The sequence below is a fragment of the Rattus rattus genome, chromosome 3, assembly GCF_011064425.1.
Source record: "Rattus rattus isolate New Zealand chromosome 3, Rrattus_CSIRO_v1, whole genome shotgun sequence".
Classification (NCBI taxonomy): domain Eukaryota; kingdom Metazoa; phylum Chordata; class Mammalia; order Rodentia; family Muridae; genus Rattus; species Rattus rattus.
Window position 1 is genome coordinate 177,398,959 of NC_046156.1, and position 16,618 is coordinate 177,415,576.

Below are 16,618 nucleotides of genomic sequence, written 5' to 3' on the forward strand. Positions count from 1 at the left end.
GCATCCTGCTGAGCAGCGGATACTCACTTCTGCACTCACAGCGCCTTGCTGGTGCTTCACACCACACTTAGTACACTGCCCGGTCCTCCTGTGAGCACAGGGGAACGTGTCTGTTCCCACCGTATCTGTCATGGCCAATGCTTGCCCCAGTGCTTCGAGCACAGCAGTGGCTCAGTAAGTATTGCTTGACTCACAGTCCTGTGTGTCTTCCTTGGGTGGTGGCTGGCATGTTCACTTTTATTCTTTCAAGGTGACCTAAAGATAGCTGGGCAGAACACTCTGTTGGCGCTCTCTCTCTCTCTCTCTCTCTCTCTCTCTCTCTCTCTCTCTCTCTCTTAATGTAGAAGCTAATTTAAGGCTTAGATTTCCTAAGTAGTACAAAACTAGACCACACGCCTGGTCTGCAGTGTGAGGTAGCTAGCTTGCCCTTTCAGACACCGGCATCAGGAAGTAGTGGAGGGTGTTCGGGAATTGTGAGCTGCCCTGTCAGGAGGGAAGGTATTCATTGATTATAAATTGTAACATCTTAGGCCACGTACACTTAGATTTGCTCTAAGTAGTGGTAGGTTTTGTGTTTGTCCTAGTTAGGGTCTATAAAACAACCGTCACAGAATACTTAAATCCCCCACGACTGGGTGAGAGTTGGGAAGGAGACAGCCCCTGATGGGCCTCAGCCTGAGATGCTGCGGTCTACATAGAATCGTGGACGATTCTGCCTCTGATGCTGCCCATTTTCCTGGCTGGGTCTTGGTAAGATAGGGTAACAGTCTGAAAAGATGGTGTTTCAGACAGGAGACACATACAACAATAACTGACACTTGTTGCTGGAATTCCACTGAGAGAATTCTTGCTGTGGAACTGCACAATGCTTTTCAAAAGCCAGCGGAGTCCATCGATCCGAGGCTTTTTCCCTCTTAGTGCACACCATGATTTTAGAAGTCAAAACTGCATTGTGTAGGTGAGCACCGGCTGATGTTTCTGAAGTTGTACTTCACGCTCCCCTCCCTCCCTTGCAGTTTCTGACTCTATGGAATTTTACGATATCGCCTCCACACTACCGCTTACTTCTGAGAGTTTTAAAAGACAGCAAGAAATGCTTCTATGTTACAACATCAAGGATTGGTAACCACAGGCTGTCTCCGTACCTCTGGGTAGCTTTCAACACAGATAGGGCCGCTTGTCATCAGATGGGGAACCCCAGAAGCCTGGAGTCTTCCGCCACCATTTGTCAGTCTTGACTTCTTAGGGTGTGTCTGACACACTTCATGGGTTGCCGAGCCATGTTGAACAAATGTTCTGTTAGGAAAGTCTACGCCACAGAGTTATATTCTGGTTTTGCCTGTTATTTCTCCAAAAGTATGTTGCAAGACGGAGAAGCATTACGTTCCTCTCCCTGCCAGTCCCTGAACAGAATGACTTGGGAGGCGAGACCGCTCCTAAGGCTGAGCTACCATTAACGTCTTATCCCTACCACATAGCAGTTCTGAATTCCCAATCACTTCCCATCCGCTCCGTTCGTTCTTATTATAACAGTCTGGCTCTACATTCACAAGAGTTTAGGTTTATAAGAGCAAGATTTATATCTTGCTATAACACAAGCGTGTAAAACTTTGGTTATTGTAGAAATTTATTTTTTGCCCACGTAACGTTAACAGACCTCATTCCCACCATGTGGGGATTCATTAAGTGCTGCTTACACTATGATGGGGCTCTGGAGGTCATTCTGGACACGGTTTCTGCTTGAGGAGTGTGCACGGGAGGCCTGCGAGTGTCACACAACACCCTCATTTCCAGTTCTTTTGCTGAGACCTGTCACAGGGTCAGAGAGCCTTGTGAACGGAGCTAGGAGTTCTTGACTAGCCGTGTGTCTAAGAGTAAGCTAACATTGTATTAGTTTGTTAAGGCTTTCATAGGATTGGATAGTTTAAACAACAGAAACCTTATCTGCTCACCATTTGGAGGGGGTCGGTCTAGAAGTGTATGATCAAGTTGTTGGCAGGATTGGTTTCTCCTTGGTTGAAGACTTAAGCCTTTTCTCCTTGGTGGAAGATGGCTGCCTTTCTCAGGCCTCTATTCTCTCTCCTCTGTGTGTGTACATTCATTTGACATTTGACATTTAATTTCTCCTTTTTTAAGGATACCAGTAAAGTTAGGCTCAGGCCCTAACTTTATTGTCATACCTTTAACAGCCCGTTCTCCAAATTCAGTCAGTTTCATAGGAATCAACATACAAATTCTAAAGGGTATGTTAATGCATCCCCACCACCCAACAAATGCATCTGAGTCCCTTAGATCCTGGTGGACAGGAGGTGCTGGGGACAGCATACCATGACAGGGACTGCCAGCAGTAGGCCAGGATAGAGACATCTCAGAAGCCCACAGAAGCTCCTTGTAAAAAAGGATGGTGTCTGGGACCCTGAGAAGCAGGAGACACATCCCCCTAGGGGGTCCGCCATCTGAAATAAGGGACCGCCTACTGTAGGCCAGGGTGAGATATCTCAGTAGCCTGTGGCAGCTCTTTGTAAAACATAGTTAGCCCTGGACAACGGCTGTATAGATTTCATTTGTTCATGACTGCTTTTCAGTCGGCCTTGGTGTGCATAATTACTCTATTATATCTGACTTTCCTACCTCATTCTCCTTCTGTTCTGGTGAATTTTGTGAAACTAGATGTTCCTTGATGTAATGATTTTGAAACAATTAAAACTTGAGGTGAGGGGTTGGGGATTTAGCTCAGTGGTAGAGCTCTTGCCTAGCAAGCGCAAGGCCCTGGGTTCGGGCCCCAGCTCCGGAAAAAAAAAAAAAAAAAAGAAAAGAAAAGAAAAGAAAACTTGAGGTGAGGAGGAGGAGCAGTGAGGGAAGCTAGACCAAGGAACTCTCCATAGATATCCTCAGTGACCCATTTCTCCAAGAAGCCCACCCAGCTTCTATTTTCTCCTAGATTCCAAATATATCATCATAGTATGAATCTACCAAGGGATTAATCTATATGCCAGGTCAGAGCCCTCTGGATGTAGTCATTTCCCCAAGTCCCATTAGCAATTAAACCCCATATATGCAAGGCTATGGGGGACAGTTCATACTCACATTTGCGTGTGTAACTGAAAGATTCTTGTTATAATGGATCTGTCCTCCTCCTTCTCCCTTTCCTCCTCCCCCTCTCCCCTTCTCCCCTCCTCCCCTCTCCCTCCTCCCCTTCCCTCCTCCCCTCTCCCTCTTCCCCCTCCTTCTTCCTCTTCCCTTCCTTCCCCCTTTCCCCTCCTTCTTCCCCTTCCCTTCCTTCCCCCTCTCCTCCCCCCCTCCCTCCCCCCCTCCCCTCCCCCCTCCCTCCCCCCCCTCCCCCCTCCCCCCCCCCCCCCCTCCTCCCCCCCCTCCCCTTCCCACCTCCCCTCCCTCCTCCCCTCCCCTCCCCCCTTTCCCCCTCCCCCCCTCCCCCTCTCTCCTCCCCTCTCCCTCCTCCCTCCTCCTCCTCCTTTCTGACAGGGTCTCCTATGACGCAGGCTGGCCTTGCTTGGCCTTGCTCTGCAGCTATGGTTAGGTTGTGATTCTGATCCTCCAGCCTTCATCTCCCAAGCACTAGGATTATAGGCACAGACCCAGTGTAGAATGAAATCTCGAAATATGTGAAACACTGACGCTTGTGCTGTTTTCTCGACGGCTTCAGGTTTACGTTTAGGTAACACAGAGCGGTGCATTACATTTAAGACTGTTGTGGTGCTTGTTTGTGACAAGTCTGCCTTGGTTTTAGGTAAACAGATTCTATATATCGTGCATCTGTGAGTATAGAGTTAACTTTATCATGCTGGGTGAAGGCGGAAAGCTTTTCTTGAGCCTCTAATTTGATGCTTCGCAGGCCTGGAAGTTAGGAATTTCCCCATGATTACATGTCATTGAGTAATTCCAGTAAATAATTCTCTGTGCTTTTTGGAATCATTATAAAAACTTGTGGTTAATCCATTTCATCTTGCTGTCTTTTTGTTCTTAATAGTTTTTGTGGCTTCTTCTTAATTCCTTTCCCCTCCCCTTCTCTCCCCCTTTCTCCCCCATCCCTTTTCTCCCTCCCCTCCCTCTCCTCCTCTCTTCTCCTGTCCCCTCACTCCTTTCTCCATCCCTCCCTTCCCCTCCTCTCCTTCCCTTCCTTCTCTGCCTCTCCCCTCCCTCCCTCCCTCCCTCCCCTCTCCTTGATCAAATTTGCCTGCGCAGATTGGATTCTTTTTCCAATATGATGAACCCAAGAGAATTTATTGATTTTAGATGATCGTGTTTGCCGTGATTTATTCAGGAGGTACATTATAAAATCTTCCAGGAAACAGTTAGTCTCTGTAATTTAGTTTAACTGAAATGACTTTTTGAATTTACTGTCGTAGGGAAACCAAGGCTATATATCCTTTTGCCATATGTCAGTAAGTTGTTGAAACTGTTTTCAGAATTTTGTAACTTATTTTTTTTTGATAGCTTCTAATTTGAATGCTTGTAGATTTATTGAGAAAGTCATGATTATGAAAGGATTCTGTACATTCATTAACATCTCAAGATAAATTTTAGATGACTCTAGGAGCTCATGTCTGCAACTCCAGCACTTGGGAAACAGAGGCAGGGGATCCCCAGTGTCCGCTCTGGCTGCATAGCAAGTTAGGCTGCGTAACTGTTGTGTCTGACGCAAATACAATTTATAGGAGTTACAGCCATGTGTGCTTACATCAAAAACCGCTTGTTTATAGAATGAGTAGTCACATTTATGTTCTACCACAGAGGTTCAGAGAGACCTTGCATTAATGGGAAACATCTATCCCACACAGCAGTTAATTGAACCAAAGATGGCATATTTTATTTTTTCAGATAATTTATCCGTTTATTTGGGCATTAGAGTTTGAGGTCCTCATACATATATTAGGCAAGGGCTCTAGAACTTAGCCATAGCCCTCACCGGATGAGATTTTTAGCGTTCTGCTGCTGTCCCCAGAGAAAGGAGCCCCTAACCTCATCTTAGTTAAGCTCTTAAGCCATGACAATTAAAAAAATTTTTTTATTCTTCTCTCATGCGTTATATCCCCTCCTTCCACTCATCCCAGTTTCCCCTCTTTTCCCACCTCTCCCAGATCCCTTTCCGTTTCCCTTTAGAAAAGAGCAGCCTCCAAGCAATATCAACCAAGCATGGCCTAAGATATAAGACCAGGTACAAACCCTCAGATCAAGGCTGGATGATGCAACCCAGTGGGAAGAAAAGGTCCCAAGAGCAAACAAAAGAGTCAGGGACAGCCCCACTCCCATTGTTAGGAGTCCACAAGAACACCAAGCCACACAGCTATAACGTACGTGCAAAGGACCTAGCTTAGACCCATACGCCATCCTCAACTGTCTCTTTAGTCTCTGTGAGTCCTGCTTAGTTGATTCTGTGGGCAGTGTTCTTGTGGTGCCCTTGACCTCTCTGGCTTCTACAATCCCTCCTCCCCTCTTCCACAGGATTCCTCTGGCTCTGCCTCGTGTTTGGCTGTGGGTCTCTGCATCTACTCCCAACAGATGCTGGATGATGCCTCTCTGATGACAACTGGGCTAGGCAGGGATGTATGAGCATAGCAGAATATCATCAGGAATCATTTCGTTGATTTTTACAATACTTATTTTTTTATCAATTTTAAAAAGCAGTCTTAATTTAAAATTTAAAATAAGTTAAATTTAAAAATAGCTTTAAGTGAGTATTTCCTTTTAGATTTGACCTATATGTGGTAGTCGGGCACTAAGTGGTCATTGGCTGAATCAGTGAATGAATGAACGTCTGAATGATTGACTGTGAGCGCTGATGTCCTACCATTGTCTTGGCAGAAGAATGGAAATAACTCCCAATGGGGAGGAACTGAGTAACCTTACTAGAGGAACTCAATGTCCACGAACCAGAAAGATCAAGAAACATTTCATGAAGATTGTGTCAAATCGTTCACTCAGTGAAAAATCTTGCCAGGAAATGATTTTTTTTCTCCTCGTTAATTAAAAAAAAAAAAACTATTTAATTTTAGATGGGTGGTGCTTGAAAATGTAACAATCCTGGCCTGTTTGTAAATCCTATCTCTTTTAGATAAATGATTAAATTAATAAAACCATGCCTTAGAATGGGAAAACCTGTGTACCTTAAAAGGCAAGAAACCCGTAAACCCTCCCAGACTTCCTACCCATGCTTTGGGTAGCGCCTCTGTCTTCTTCTGCGTTTATGTCCTAGAAAATACCAAGTTCTTATTTTGTTTTATCGTTTGCAGTGGATGTTGGACTTTGCTGTTACACAGTGTGAAGTCTGCATAGAATTTCCCATTCTCTGTCTTTGTCTCTGTCCTCTTAAGGGTTGTCCTAAGCACAGCTCTGCTGTAGTGGGGAAGACCAGGTCAATCCACGCGGAGCTTTTTCGGTTGGAAATAAATAGGTCAGCCCATTGTTTTCCCCTAAGTTATTTTAATTTTTTTCCTGGTAATAAATATCAAGCCATGTTCTCAAAGCAAGACTTGGCTGTGATCATTCAAGGAGACGACTTTTATATTCTAAACAAAAATAGTCTGTGGGGCTGGAGAGAGATTATGCAAGCAAGTATAAGGACCCGAGTTCTGATCTCCTGCACTCATGAAAGCCTGTTAGCCTGTGGAGCTATAACTCCAGTGCTGCTGGGGTCCGGACAGGGATTCCCAGAGCTTGCTGACCAAGCAGCCTAGCCAATCAGTGAGCTCCAGGTTCAGTGAATGACCCTCTCTAAAACAACAGCAACAGCAACAATAACAATAACAATTTGGAGAGGAAAGCATTGAACATTGACCTCTGACTTCTATGTGCAAGCATGTGCAGCATCCTACCTCCAATAACCCACCCCATGTGCGCACACAAGCACACGTGCATAGACCACACCACCCTCCCACCCCCCCCCAAATAAAAAGAAAGGTTAGACAACTCTCAGCATAGCAGAGAATAAAAATAACCTGCGATCTCTCAGCTTAGCTGGACACACTGCTCACAGTTCTCTCCTTCTCATCCAGTCTTTGTTCAGTACAGTTTTACAGCTCGGGGAATGGGGATCGAGATGTTACACATTTCCCCCACTGCTCAGTACGAGGATGGGAGTGTTTGATGCAACCTAATGATCAGAGCTCTGTCAGATTGGCTTAATGGTTGTGTAGAGTTTTCTTTTCAAATCCAGATTTTTAGCTCTATGCCCAAAGTTGAAGTTTCAGTTTACTTCTGCCTTCTGTCAGCTTAAAACCAATACTGAACATTTTCTGCCTAGTTTCTCTATCAGCATTTTTAATCTACTTCTCCAAAGTAATAAGGGTTTTAAAAGTAAAACTAATGGGGGGCAGTGGTGAATTCTGGAACATATTTTTGCTAATTTACACACACCCGACAAACTGCTTTCTTGAAAGATTGTGCTGTTCATAACCTCACTGTGATTGTTCGGTTAACTGTTTCATTTCAGTATGGAGTATCCTAATTATTTATTAGCATACATAAACTGTACATTTTATATGTGCATATACTATATTTCAGTCATATTCGCTCCTTATTGCCCACTCTTAGCTTCTAGCATCCGCTTTCTCCCATCTCTAGTCTTGTGTTGCTTTTAACTCTTAGTTTGAGAAGCCAAAAATGTCTCCCTTTCTATACTTATATTTTTCTATTCTCCCTGGGGTAAACATTTGTTCCTCCTCCCCGTCCTCCTCTTTCCGCTGTGACTGGTCTTTGAATTAGTCATGTGTTTATATTGTTTGTTAAGATCTTTTAAAAATGAAGCAAAACCATTTTCTTAAAAAATACCTTTTTTAGTTATTATTACTTGAGTGTGTGTTTGTGTCTGTGCGGGGTGGGGGTCACTGGACTCCTCTGAGCTGGAGTTGCGGGCAGTGAGCTGCCTGACGTGGGGGCTGGGACTCCAACGCAGGTCCTCCACAAAAACAGTATGTGCTCTCAGTGTTGAGCCCTCTCTCCAGGCCTCTCTTAAGATCTTAATAGTTTGTTTTTTAATTTAATTTCTGTGAATTAAAATATTTTTCATTTATTTTCTTTATGTTCCCCTAAAGATTTATTTATTTGAGACACAATCTTGTATGCATTGCTGTGTATGCATTGCTGACCTGCAACTCTATGTGGGGCAGTTTGGTCTTTAAAAAAATTTTGTGTGTGAGTATGTGTGTCTGTGTGTGTATGTGTCTGTGTGTGTCTGTGTGTGTATGTGTCTGTGTGTGTCTGTGTGTGTCTGTGTGTGTATGTGTTTATGTCTCTGTGATTGTGTTTTACTGTGTGTGTCCCATGTGTGTTCATGTGTATGTGTGTATTTGTATGTATTTCTGTGCCTCTGTGATTGCATCTTGCTGTGTGTGTATGTGTCTGTGTTTGTGTCCATGTGTGTTCATGTGTCCGTGTGTGTGTGTGTGTGTGTGTGTGTGTGTGTGTGTGTGTGTGTGTGTGTTGTATACAGGCATCCAGATGCTCACAGAAGTCAGAAAAGGGAGTTGGCTCCCCCAGTGTTGGAATTATTTAAGTCGGCTATTGTTTCTTTTGTAATTTCCCTTGTTGTTGTTAGGAAATTTAGGAAATCCCTTTAAGTCCACAGACCAGAGAGGGATTCTGAAGGGTTTTGCTTCCCTTTTCTTTTCCTGTGTCAGTTCTCTTATGATTAATTATGATCTACCTGGACCTTAGTTAAAAATATGAAGTTCAGTTTGAATAGAAAACATTTCCCCAACCTCAGAAAACCATTTCCTGCCCTTCCTTCCTTTGTTTTTCAATACTGTGTATACCGTGCAGTTACATTTTATCCTACTAGGCTGTTACACTAAGATACGATGTGGAAATCGCCTTCCCATTCTTTCTTCCTCTTGACCTATTCTTTTGAGGATTTGCTTACTTGGAACTCTCTTCACTATCCTGCTTCTCTTTTGGCTTTATCTTTCCCCCTTCTGTTTTCAATCTTTATTTTTGATGTTTCCAGAATAAAAAAAAACCAAAACCAAAACAAAACAAAAAAATACCCCAAAAAACTAATCCCCATGTGAGTGCTTGTAGGCAGCTGCCCTGTTCTGTCCTTCACTGTGTTCTCGGAGCCCTTACTGAGATGTCTTCATTGTTAAATTAGGACGTTCGGGAGATAAGCAAAAGCACAGAGAAGGAAATAATTAGTCTCATCACTTAAGTGATATTAGCAAATGCTATATGATGGAATAAATTTATAACAAGTTATATAGTATATGGGATATTTTATATATGCATATATAAAGTAGGTATGTGTATTTTAAACACACATATCCTGTTATACAGTTTAAAATTGCATTTTAATTCTCTTAAGTGTATATGTATTTGGGGGTAGGGAATGTTTGAGTGCCAGTGGAGTCCAGCGGAGGTCAGGGGACAACTTGTGGGTGTCGGTCGTCTCTTACACGTGAGTCCCAGGGATCAAACTCGGCTCCTCAGATTTGGTGGCTAACGCTCTTCCCCATTGGGCCATCTCAGCGCTCTGCTTCACGCTTTTGGCTTGCAGTTATATCCTGTCTTTTTGTTTCCTTGCTTGTTTGGTGCTCGAGGTTGAAATCATGGTCTCAGGCACTCTAGACAATTGGCTGACCTCTTTAGATATCTAGCCCATATTCCATGTTTTTAACTATCCCTCTGTGGTTTATTCATGACGTGCTGGGTTTTTGTGGGGAGAGGGATGTGATTTGAGAGGGATGTAGCATAGGCTGATCTTGAATTTACTATGTGACTAGCGCTAGCCTTGAACTTCTGATTGTGTTACCCCTACTGTATGAGTATTGTAGTACAGGCATGTGTCCCTGTACCTGGCAAGGCTTTCAAATGGTTCTCATGATACCCTACAGTCCTTACCCTAAGTTAGGGTATGAATAATATGCTATTGTCTTAAAAATGATTGAATTACAGAACAATAATAAAATCCAAACCATCTAAATTGTATCATGATACCAATGTGCATAGGTGTTTTTAAAGACTGTGTCAGCTGCTGACAAATTTAATATGTAAAAGTTGAATAAATAAAATTAGAGAAGATGGATTGTACCTTTCACGTTTTCTGAGGAGCCTGAGATCTTAGGCTCCGTGATGTCTCTTACAGTGGTAGTTTTCAAGGTCTCTGAAGAATCTAGTATAACTATGGCAGAACAAATTAGTTAGGTGCCAGGTAAGGATTTGGCACCAACAGCCACAGTTTCTGTTTAGTCAGAAGCCAGAGGGGGTCATCGTACACCTCGAACGGTTGGTTTCAGGCCTATAGGCCCAAGTCCAGAGACTGTAAACAAGGCAGGAATAAAAGCTGTCCAGGAAGGTGGCCCATTTAAGCCACAGCTCTGGACAGAAGGCTGGGGTGATGATGACAGCACACATCTGGAAAGTACACATCTGGAAAGCCAAGCACTTTAGATCTGCCTTCTTATGGATGCAGCCACCATGATTCACAATTACCAGCCTCTGGGGAGCAGAGAAGTCTGGGTTTTCTTATGGAAAAGGAACTGGATATTCACATGCATTGCCTTCTCAGGGCTCAGGGAAATATTCAAGATGCCTTTGCTTTCTTTGGGGAAAGAAAGGAGCTTGGGGAAATGCCTCTTGACTCTTGCTCATTTATGGAGACTCAGAAAGGAGACTCATGTCATTTAAGGAATCCTCTGGTAGCCAGTCTGGTTTTGCTGCAGTGGATGGCCCAGAGGGGAAGCAGTGAGGGGCAGTGTTAGAAAGGACTGTTCACTCAGGGGAGAAAGAAAGCCTTCAGGAATAAGGATCTAGACTCATTTTGGGCTTCTTGTTTGAAATTTATACCAAAAAGATTGAGGTAACCCCAAATACCCATACATATCTTTATAATTGTTTTCCAATGCACTACAAATAAGTTTTATTTTTCCTTTTGGAATGTATCTTAGTTCGCTGTTTTCATAATGAGATGACTTTAATACAAATGTAGTATTTAATTGTTAGTGTAAGTTTCCATTTTTTTAAACTAAAACATGTAAAGATAAAATTGAAAATTAAAAAAAAAAAAGGAGGGGTTGGGGATTTAGCTCAGTGGTAGAGCGCTTGGCCCTGGGTTCGGTCCCCAGCTCCGAAAAATAGAAAAGAAAAAAAAAAAGGAGCGAAGTGAGGGACAGAAATGAGGCTGTTGGTGTTCTGTTTCTGTTCTACCAATATTGCAAGTCTATTTCTCTTCTGGTTCTGGTATTTGTTAGCATATATATACATGTGTATGTATGTATATATATTTACATATATACACACACACACACACACAAACATATATATCTGTGGCTCTCAACTTTCCCAATCCCATAACCCTTTAATGCAGTTCCTTATGTTGTGGTGACCCCCAAACATGCAATTATTTTTGTTGCTGCCTCATCACTGAAATTTGGCTTCTGTCATGAATCATAATGTAAATATCTAATATGCAGACTATCTGATATGTGAACCTATGACCAGCGTTGTTTAAACTCCAAAGGGGTCATGACCCAAAGGGTGAGAACTGTTGCTCTGTAGGAACTAGTGAAAGCCTCGTAAAACACATTGTGAAATTAAACTGTGAAATATCACATGAGCGGAATGTGCCCCATGAGAACAGGGAACATAGCTGCTTATCTACTGCACTTCCAGCACCAGATATAGATAGGATTGTCTGCGTAGACCGAGGATCAATAGTGGGGAATAAAAGTACAGGCGTTCTTCCCATCCCTTTGGAGCCAGGCAGTGCATTTCACAGCACTTTCTGGTCTCTTCTAGTCGCTATCCTGTGTTACATTAAGGTAGGTAATGAGTTGGAAAATCTGGTGACATTTGCTAAGAGGAATGGAAATATTCTATTTCATAATTCATAAATTAGTCCTGAATGTATTCTTGACATGTGTGACCTTTGTGAATTGTTCAGCATGGATGAACATAGTTTCCATAATGGCTTATTTTACGTATTCTTTTTGAACAAGTAAAATCTCTCGGTAAATGGTCCAAGATGCAAGGCAGCTGGGAAGAGCGTGGCCGAGATCACTCAGGCCAAGCATGTGGTGAGGACTGCTCGCCGGCTGAATGGTGTCCTCTCTGCAGCCCACACATACATCTTTTCTCAAAGAGAATGGCCCGTCTCACTTGTGTCCTAGTCTTAGGAGTATCTCATAAAGAATTGAATTTTCATATAATCAAACCTTGAATGCCCAGAGACCACTGTAGCCATCCTAGAGACTACTGTTGCCATTAGAAAAATATACTAGGTCTGAAGAGATGGCTCAGTGGTTAAGAGCACTGACTGCTCTTCCAGAGGTCCTGAGTTCAATTCCCAGCAACCACATGGTGGCTCACAACCATCTGTAATGAGATCTGATGCCCTCTTCTGGTGTGCCTGAAGACAGCTACAGTGTACTCATATAATAAATGTAAAAATATGTACATAAAAAAGATTTCTCTGCATTTAAAAAAAAGAAAGAAAAATATACTAATTTGTAATATTTTCTTTGGTTTGACCAGGTAAGAAAGCTCCTGTTCTATTTAGTAAAGAAATGATCGAGTCCATGAAGGAAGGTTCAGTTGTTGTGGATTTAGCTGCTGAGGCCGGCGGAAATTTTGAAACAACTAAACCGGGAGAACTTTACGTTCATAAGGTATAGCAAGAAAGCATCTTCTACCCCTATATTCTGATATTTAGTGATTGGTGAAATTTAGAGAATATTTTTACTAGTCCTTTGAGAATTCAATGCACACATATACAATGTATTGGATCATATTACATCTACATCCCTCCCTCAGTGTTTCTTTGGTCCTAGTCCCACCCCGCAGTTGAGGGTCCCCCTTCTTTGAAAATGTCTTTTTTTAGTGCTGGGATCCACACCCAGGGCCTCATGGCTGCTAGGCAAGTATTTTTCCACCAAGCTGTACCCCAGATCTTCAGTAAGGGGTACTATATTCCTTTAAGTATTTGGAAAAATTGAAGTCTGAAAGTTAAAACAAAACAAAACAAAGCAAAGCCATGAAGTCTTGGAAAAAGATTAAAAGAAATGGGAATAATTAAAACTCATTTAAAAATGTGTGTTTATGTTTGTAAGTATATATGTCTATATCTACAAAGACAGGCACTTCCTAAACGAAGCCCCAACTGCTCTTGAGACTTGTGCTGGAGAGAATGGAAGTGTAGGGAACCAACCTTTGTGACAATATGCTTTCTCATTTAGGGAATTACTCATATTGGCTACACAGACCTCCCCAGCCGCATGGCCACTCAGGCTAGCACTCTGTACTCCAACAACATCACCAAGCTCCTGAAGGCCATCAGCCCCGACAAGGACAATTTTCACTTTGAAGTGAAGGATGACTTTGACTTTGGTACAATGAGTCACGTCATTCGAGGAACCGTGGTGATGAAGGTAGAGGTCCCTTTCTTCCTCCCTTTCTTCCTGTGTTGTTGTTGTTCTTCTTTTTTTTTTTTTTTTATAAGAAGAATCTTTTAGTGGGAGAGGGTTCATTAATCCTTCTTGGCTACCGCCTTCCTCACGACTGCCAGCACGTTCAGTGTTGCTCAGCTCCTCCAGCTTTCTCTTGGCAAGGATGTGCGTGCCCACTCTTGAGTGCGTGCTTGTCCTTGGACACTTTGAGCAACTCCATGGGGCGCTGCTTGTAGGGCACGAAGCCGCACACCTCCCGGATCGTGTCCCGCATGAAGTTGGTGTGTTTGCTGACGTTCTTCCCCACCTTGTGGCCCTTGTTGAGGCCCACGGCCATGGGGTAGCACAGGGCCATGGCTGCTGCTCTCCTGTGTTCTTAATGTAACCTGGACTTGGGATTTCCGTCCATGAAGATTCCACTATGAAATAGAGATGTGTTTTAACAGTGCATTGGCATGTCAGTGGGAATTGTGTAAAAACCAAGTACGATTTAAGGAAAGCATTTCAAAGACTCTCGTAGGAGTCATTGAAAAACACGCATCACTTTTGAAAACCAGGGACCGAAATTTAGTAAAGTAAAAATGGATCGTTCTCCCCTTGTGCTTACTTTTCAGGGTTTGAGCGGTATTCTATATATGCCCCAGGCATATATAAATTACATATGTGTAACACAAACGTTATTCACTCATATACCCATTTTGTAAAGTATATGAATTTATATATATTAAAGTTATAGTTACAGTTTGTTTTTTTTTTTTAAGCATGCGCTGTCTTCTGTAAGTCATTTTGAAATGCCAATTTGACTTTAAAAACTGTTATTTCCTAATACTGGTTAGGATGGCAATGTGATTTTCCCAGCTCCCACACCAAAAAATATTCCCAAAGAAGCCCCAGCCAAGCAGAAGACCGTGGCTGAGCTGGAAGCGGAGAAGGCAGGCACTGTCTCAATGTACACGAAGACACTGAGGACAGCATCCGTGTATTCAGCAGGTGAGGATCACGTTTGCTAAGACAGCACTAGTCGAGTTTTGTATGCAGGATGTTAATTGCCACGACGAGTAATTTGAATACTGGTGGATTCTGTTGTATTGGACCCGATAGGTCTGACTTTACCACATGTTACCTGTCCCTCCTCTGTGGACCTGGAGGCCACAGTGATTACCGAAAATAACTCTGGCACTGTGTTAAGTACTGGAGTGAAGCATGAAGTAACACAGAGGGTACTGACACATATATCACCTATGTCAAAGCTGTGAGTCACAGGGAGTGTCCGGGTGTGCTGGTGTTAAATGTAAGGAAATCTGTTTAAGGTCCTTCTGTGCTTGGCAAACCATTAGCTGTGGCTGTTATGTAATTGGCTAAGACGGAGGAACCAAATGCTCGTTTGAGTTAGAAATGGTACGAAGTAAGGACAGCCTTGCATTTTAGACTAACATCCTAAGTTACCTACTAAGGGAAGTTTAGTATTTTAACTCTGATTTCTCTCTTTATAACTGACCACAGGTTTTTTTCCTTAGATTCATCTCTGTGAAGTCACTGGAGAATTACTGTAGAATAGTGAGAAATGTGGGTATTTGATTGGAAATTGCTTTCTTCCTCAGAGAAGGAATTAAACATGCTTAGATCTGCTTAGCCTCAACACAAAAACAAAAGCAAACTATAACGAATTAAGGGAGCACCAGGCGCACGGGGTTCTTGCAGGCTCAGCATTCCCTGAATTCCCATGTGAGCCCAGATGTTTTAAAGCCAAATGTCCAACTCTCCTTGAATAAAGAGCAAGGCTCAGCAAGATGCCTGCAGAGCTTCTGCTGGTGCACGCTGTGAGTAGACGGGTAGTGTCCCTACTTGCACTCGCTTGTAAAAAAAACAATAAAAAGGAAATAGGATGATTGCATTGCTCCTGGGTGTTTCCGTTTCCCTTTGAGATGCTGAAGGAAAGGGGGCATGGCGTATGTGATGATTTATATTTTTTATATTATTTTGTCATACTTACTGAGGTGAGGGATTTCTGATAATTATAAAGAGTTGGTCGGAAAACCTCCCTACATGTTAATACTTTCTGTGCCTTTACCCAACATGGGGCACTATGTATTTTGCTGAGTTAGTACTTCCTGATCATAACAGAGGCTAGCATTTAATGAGCACCAGCCATTCTGCTACGTGCGCCATATACCGTAGCTCATTTACGCCTTAGAAAAACTCAGACATGGGGGGATACCATTACATTCTTTTCTAAAAAGATTGAGGCATAGAGGGTTAATGATGTTATGACTGAGGACACTGAAGCACAGAGAGCTGCGTGGCATGTCTACGAGCAGGCCGTTAGCAGGCAGAGGATGAGGCCTTGAACTACTCTATCTGACTTAAGGAAGTCTGACTAACCATAACCCTATATAATAGAGTGTCTTCTCACTAACTAGAAAGCCAGAACATTTATCTGGCTCTTCTCCAGAGTTTCAACAGGCCACGTGTTAGGACTTTTGAGATACTAAATATGAGTGGGTAAATCTACATTGAGAAGAGTCAACTTGCTGGGTGGGTGGGTGGGGGAGCACACCTTTAATCCCAGCACTGGGGAGGCAGAGGCAGGTAGGTAACTCAGTTCAAGCCCAGCCCGGTCTACACAGTGAGCTCCAGGAGAGCCAGTGCTGCTTTGAAAAACAAACAAACAAACAAACAAACAAACAAACACACACATAGTTGCTTTAAAGTAAAACTAATGTCATTCTGCAGCTGTTCATTCAGCTGTGCCACTGAGAAGGTGTTTGGTCCTGCCAAGATACCAAGGCCTTTCATTCAGGAAAGGGCGCTTCCAGCTCTCCTGTAGTCCAGTGTTTCTGCTTTTACTGTCCACTAGGTAACCCTTTCCTCTGTGGCAGAACAACCATGCACATGTTTGTGATTAAGGAAGGCGATAATTAAAGATGTATGTTCAGAGCGGACTGTTTGTATTCTGCACATTCTTAATTTAATTTGTAGGTCCCCCCCCTTTTCTTTGTAAAACTATGTTTGCTGACTTGGTGTTGAGGCTGGAGCTGACTGTCCTGGCCAGCGCTCCAGTCCAGATTCAGGAGCAATTGCAACATTTCTGTCCTGGGCTGGGTGGGTGGAAGCCATATGTTTTGGGGAGGTGCTGGAGTGAATGAAATCCTTCCTGGTCTTTGAAAACCTCTCTGTCTCAGCCACAACTGAGAGTGACATGAAATTGGCCTCATAAAAGTCCT

General features: G+C 43.0%; 1 protein-coding gene across 6 annotated transcripts in view; it reads left to right on the forward strand.

The window, feature by feature from the left end:
- Nnt (nicotinamide nucleotide transhydrogenase) overlaps positions 1-16,618 on the forward strand; it is a 93,992-nt gene that overhangs the window by 34,238 nt on the left and 43,136 nt on the right. For all 6 annotated transcript variants that reach the window (XM_032898852.1, XM_032898857.1, XM_032898854.1 and 3 more), the window contains exons 8-10: positions 12,484-12,617; positions 13,185-13,376; positions 14,231-14,384. In XM_032898852.1, coding sequence (XP_032754743.1) covers positions 12,484-12,617; positions 13,185-13,376; positions 14,231-14,384 — 480 coding nt within the window. The remainder of the gene's footprint in view (positions 1-12,483; positions 12,618-13,184; positions 13,377-14,230; positions 14,385-16,618) is intronic.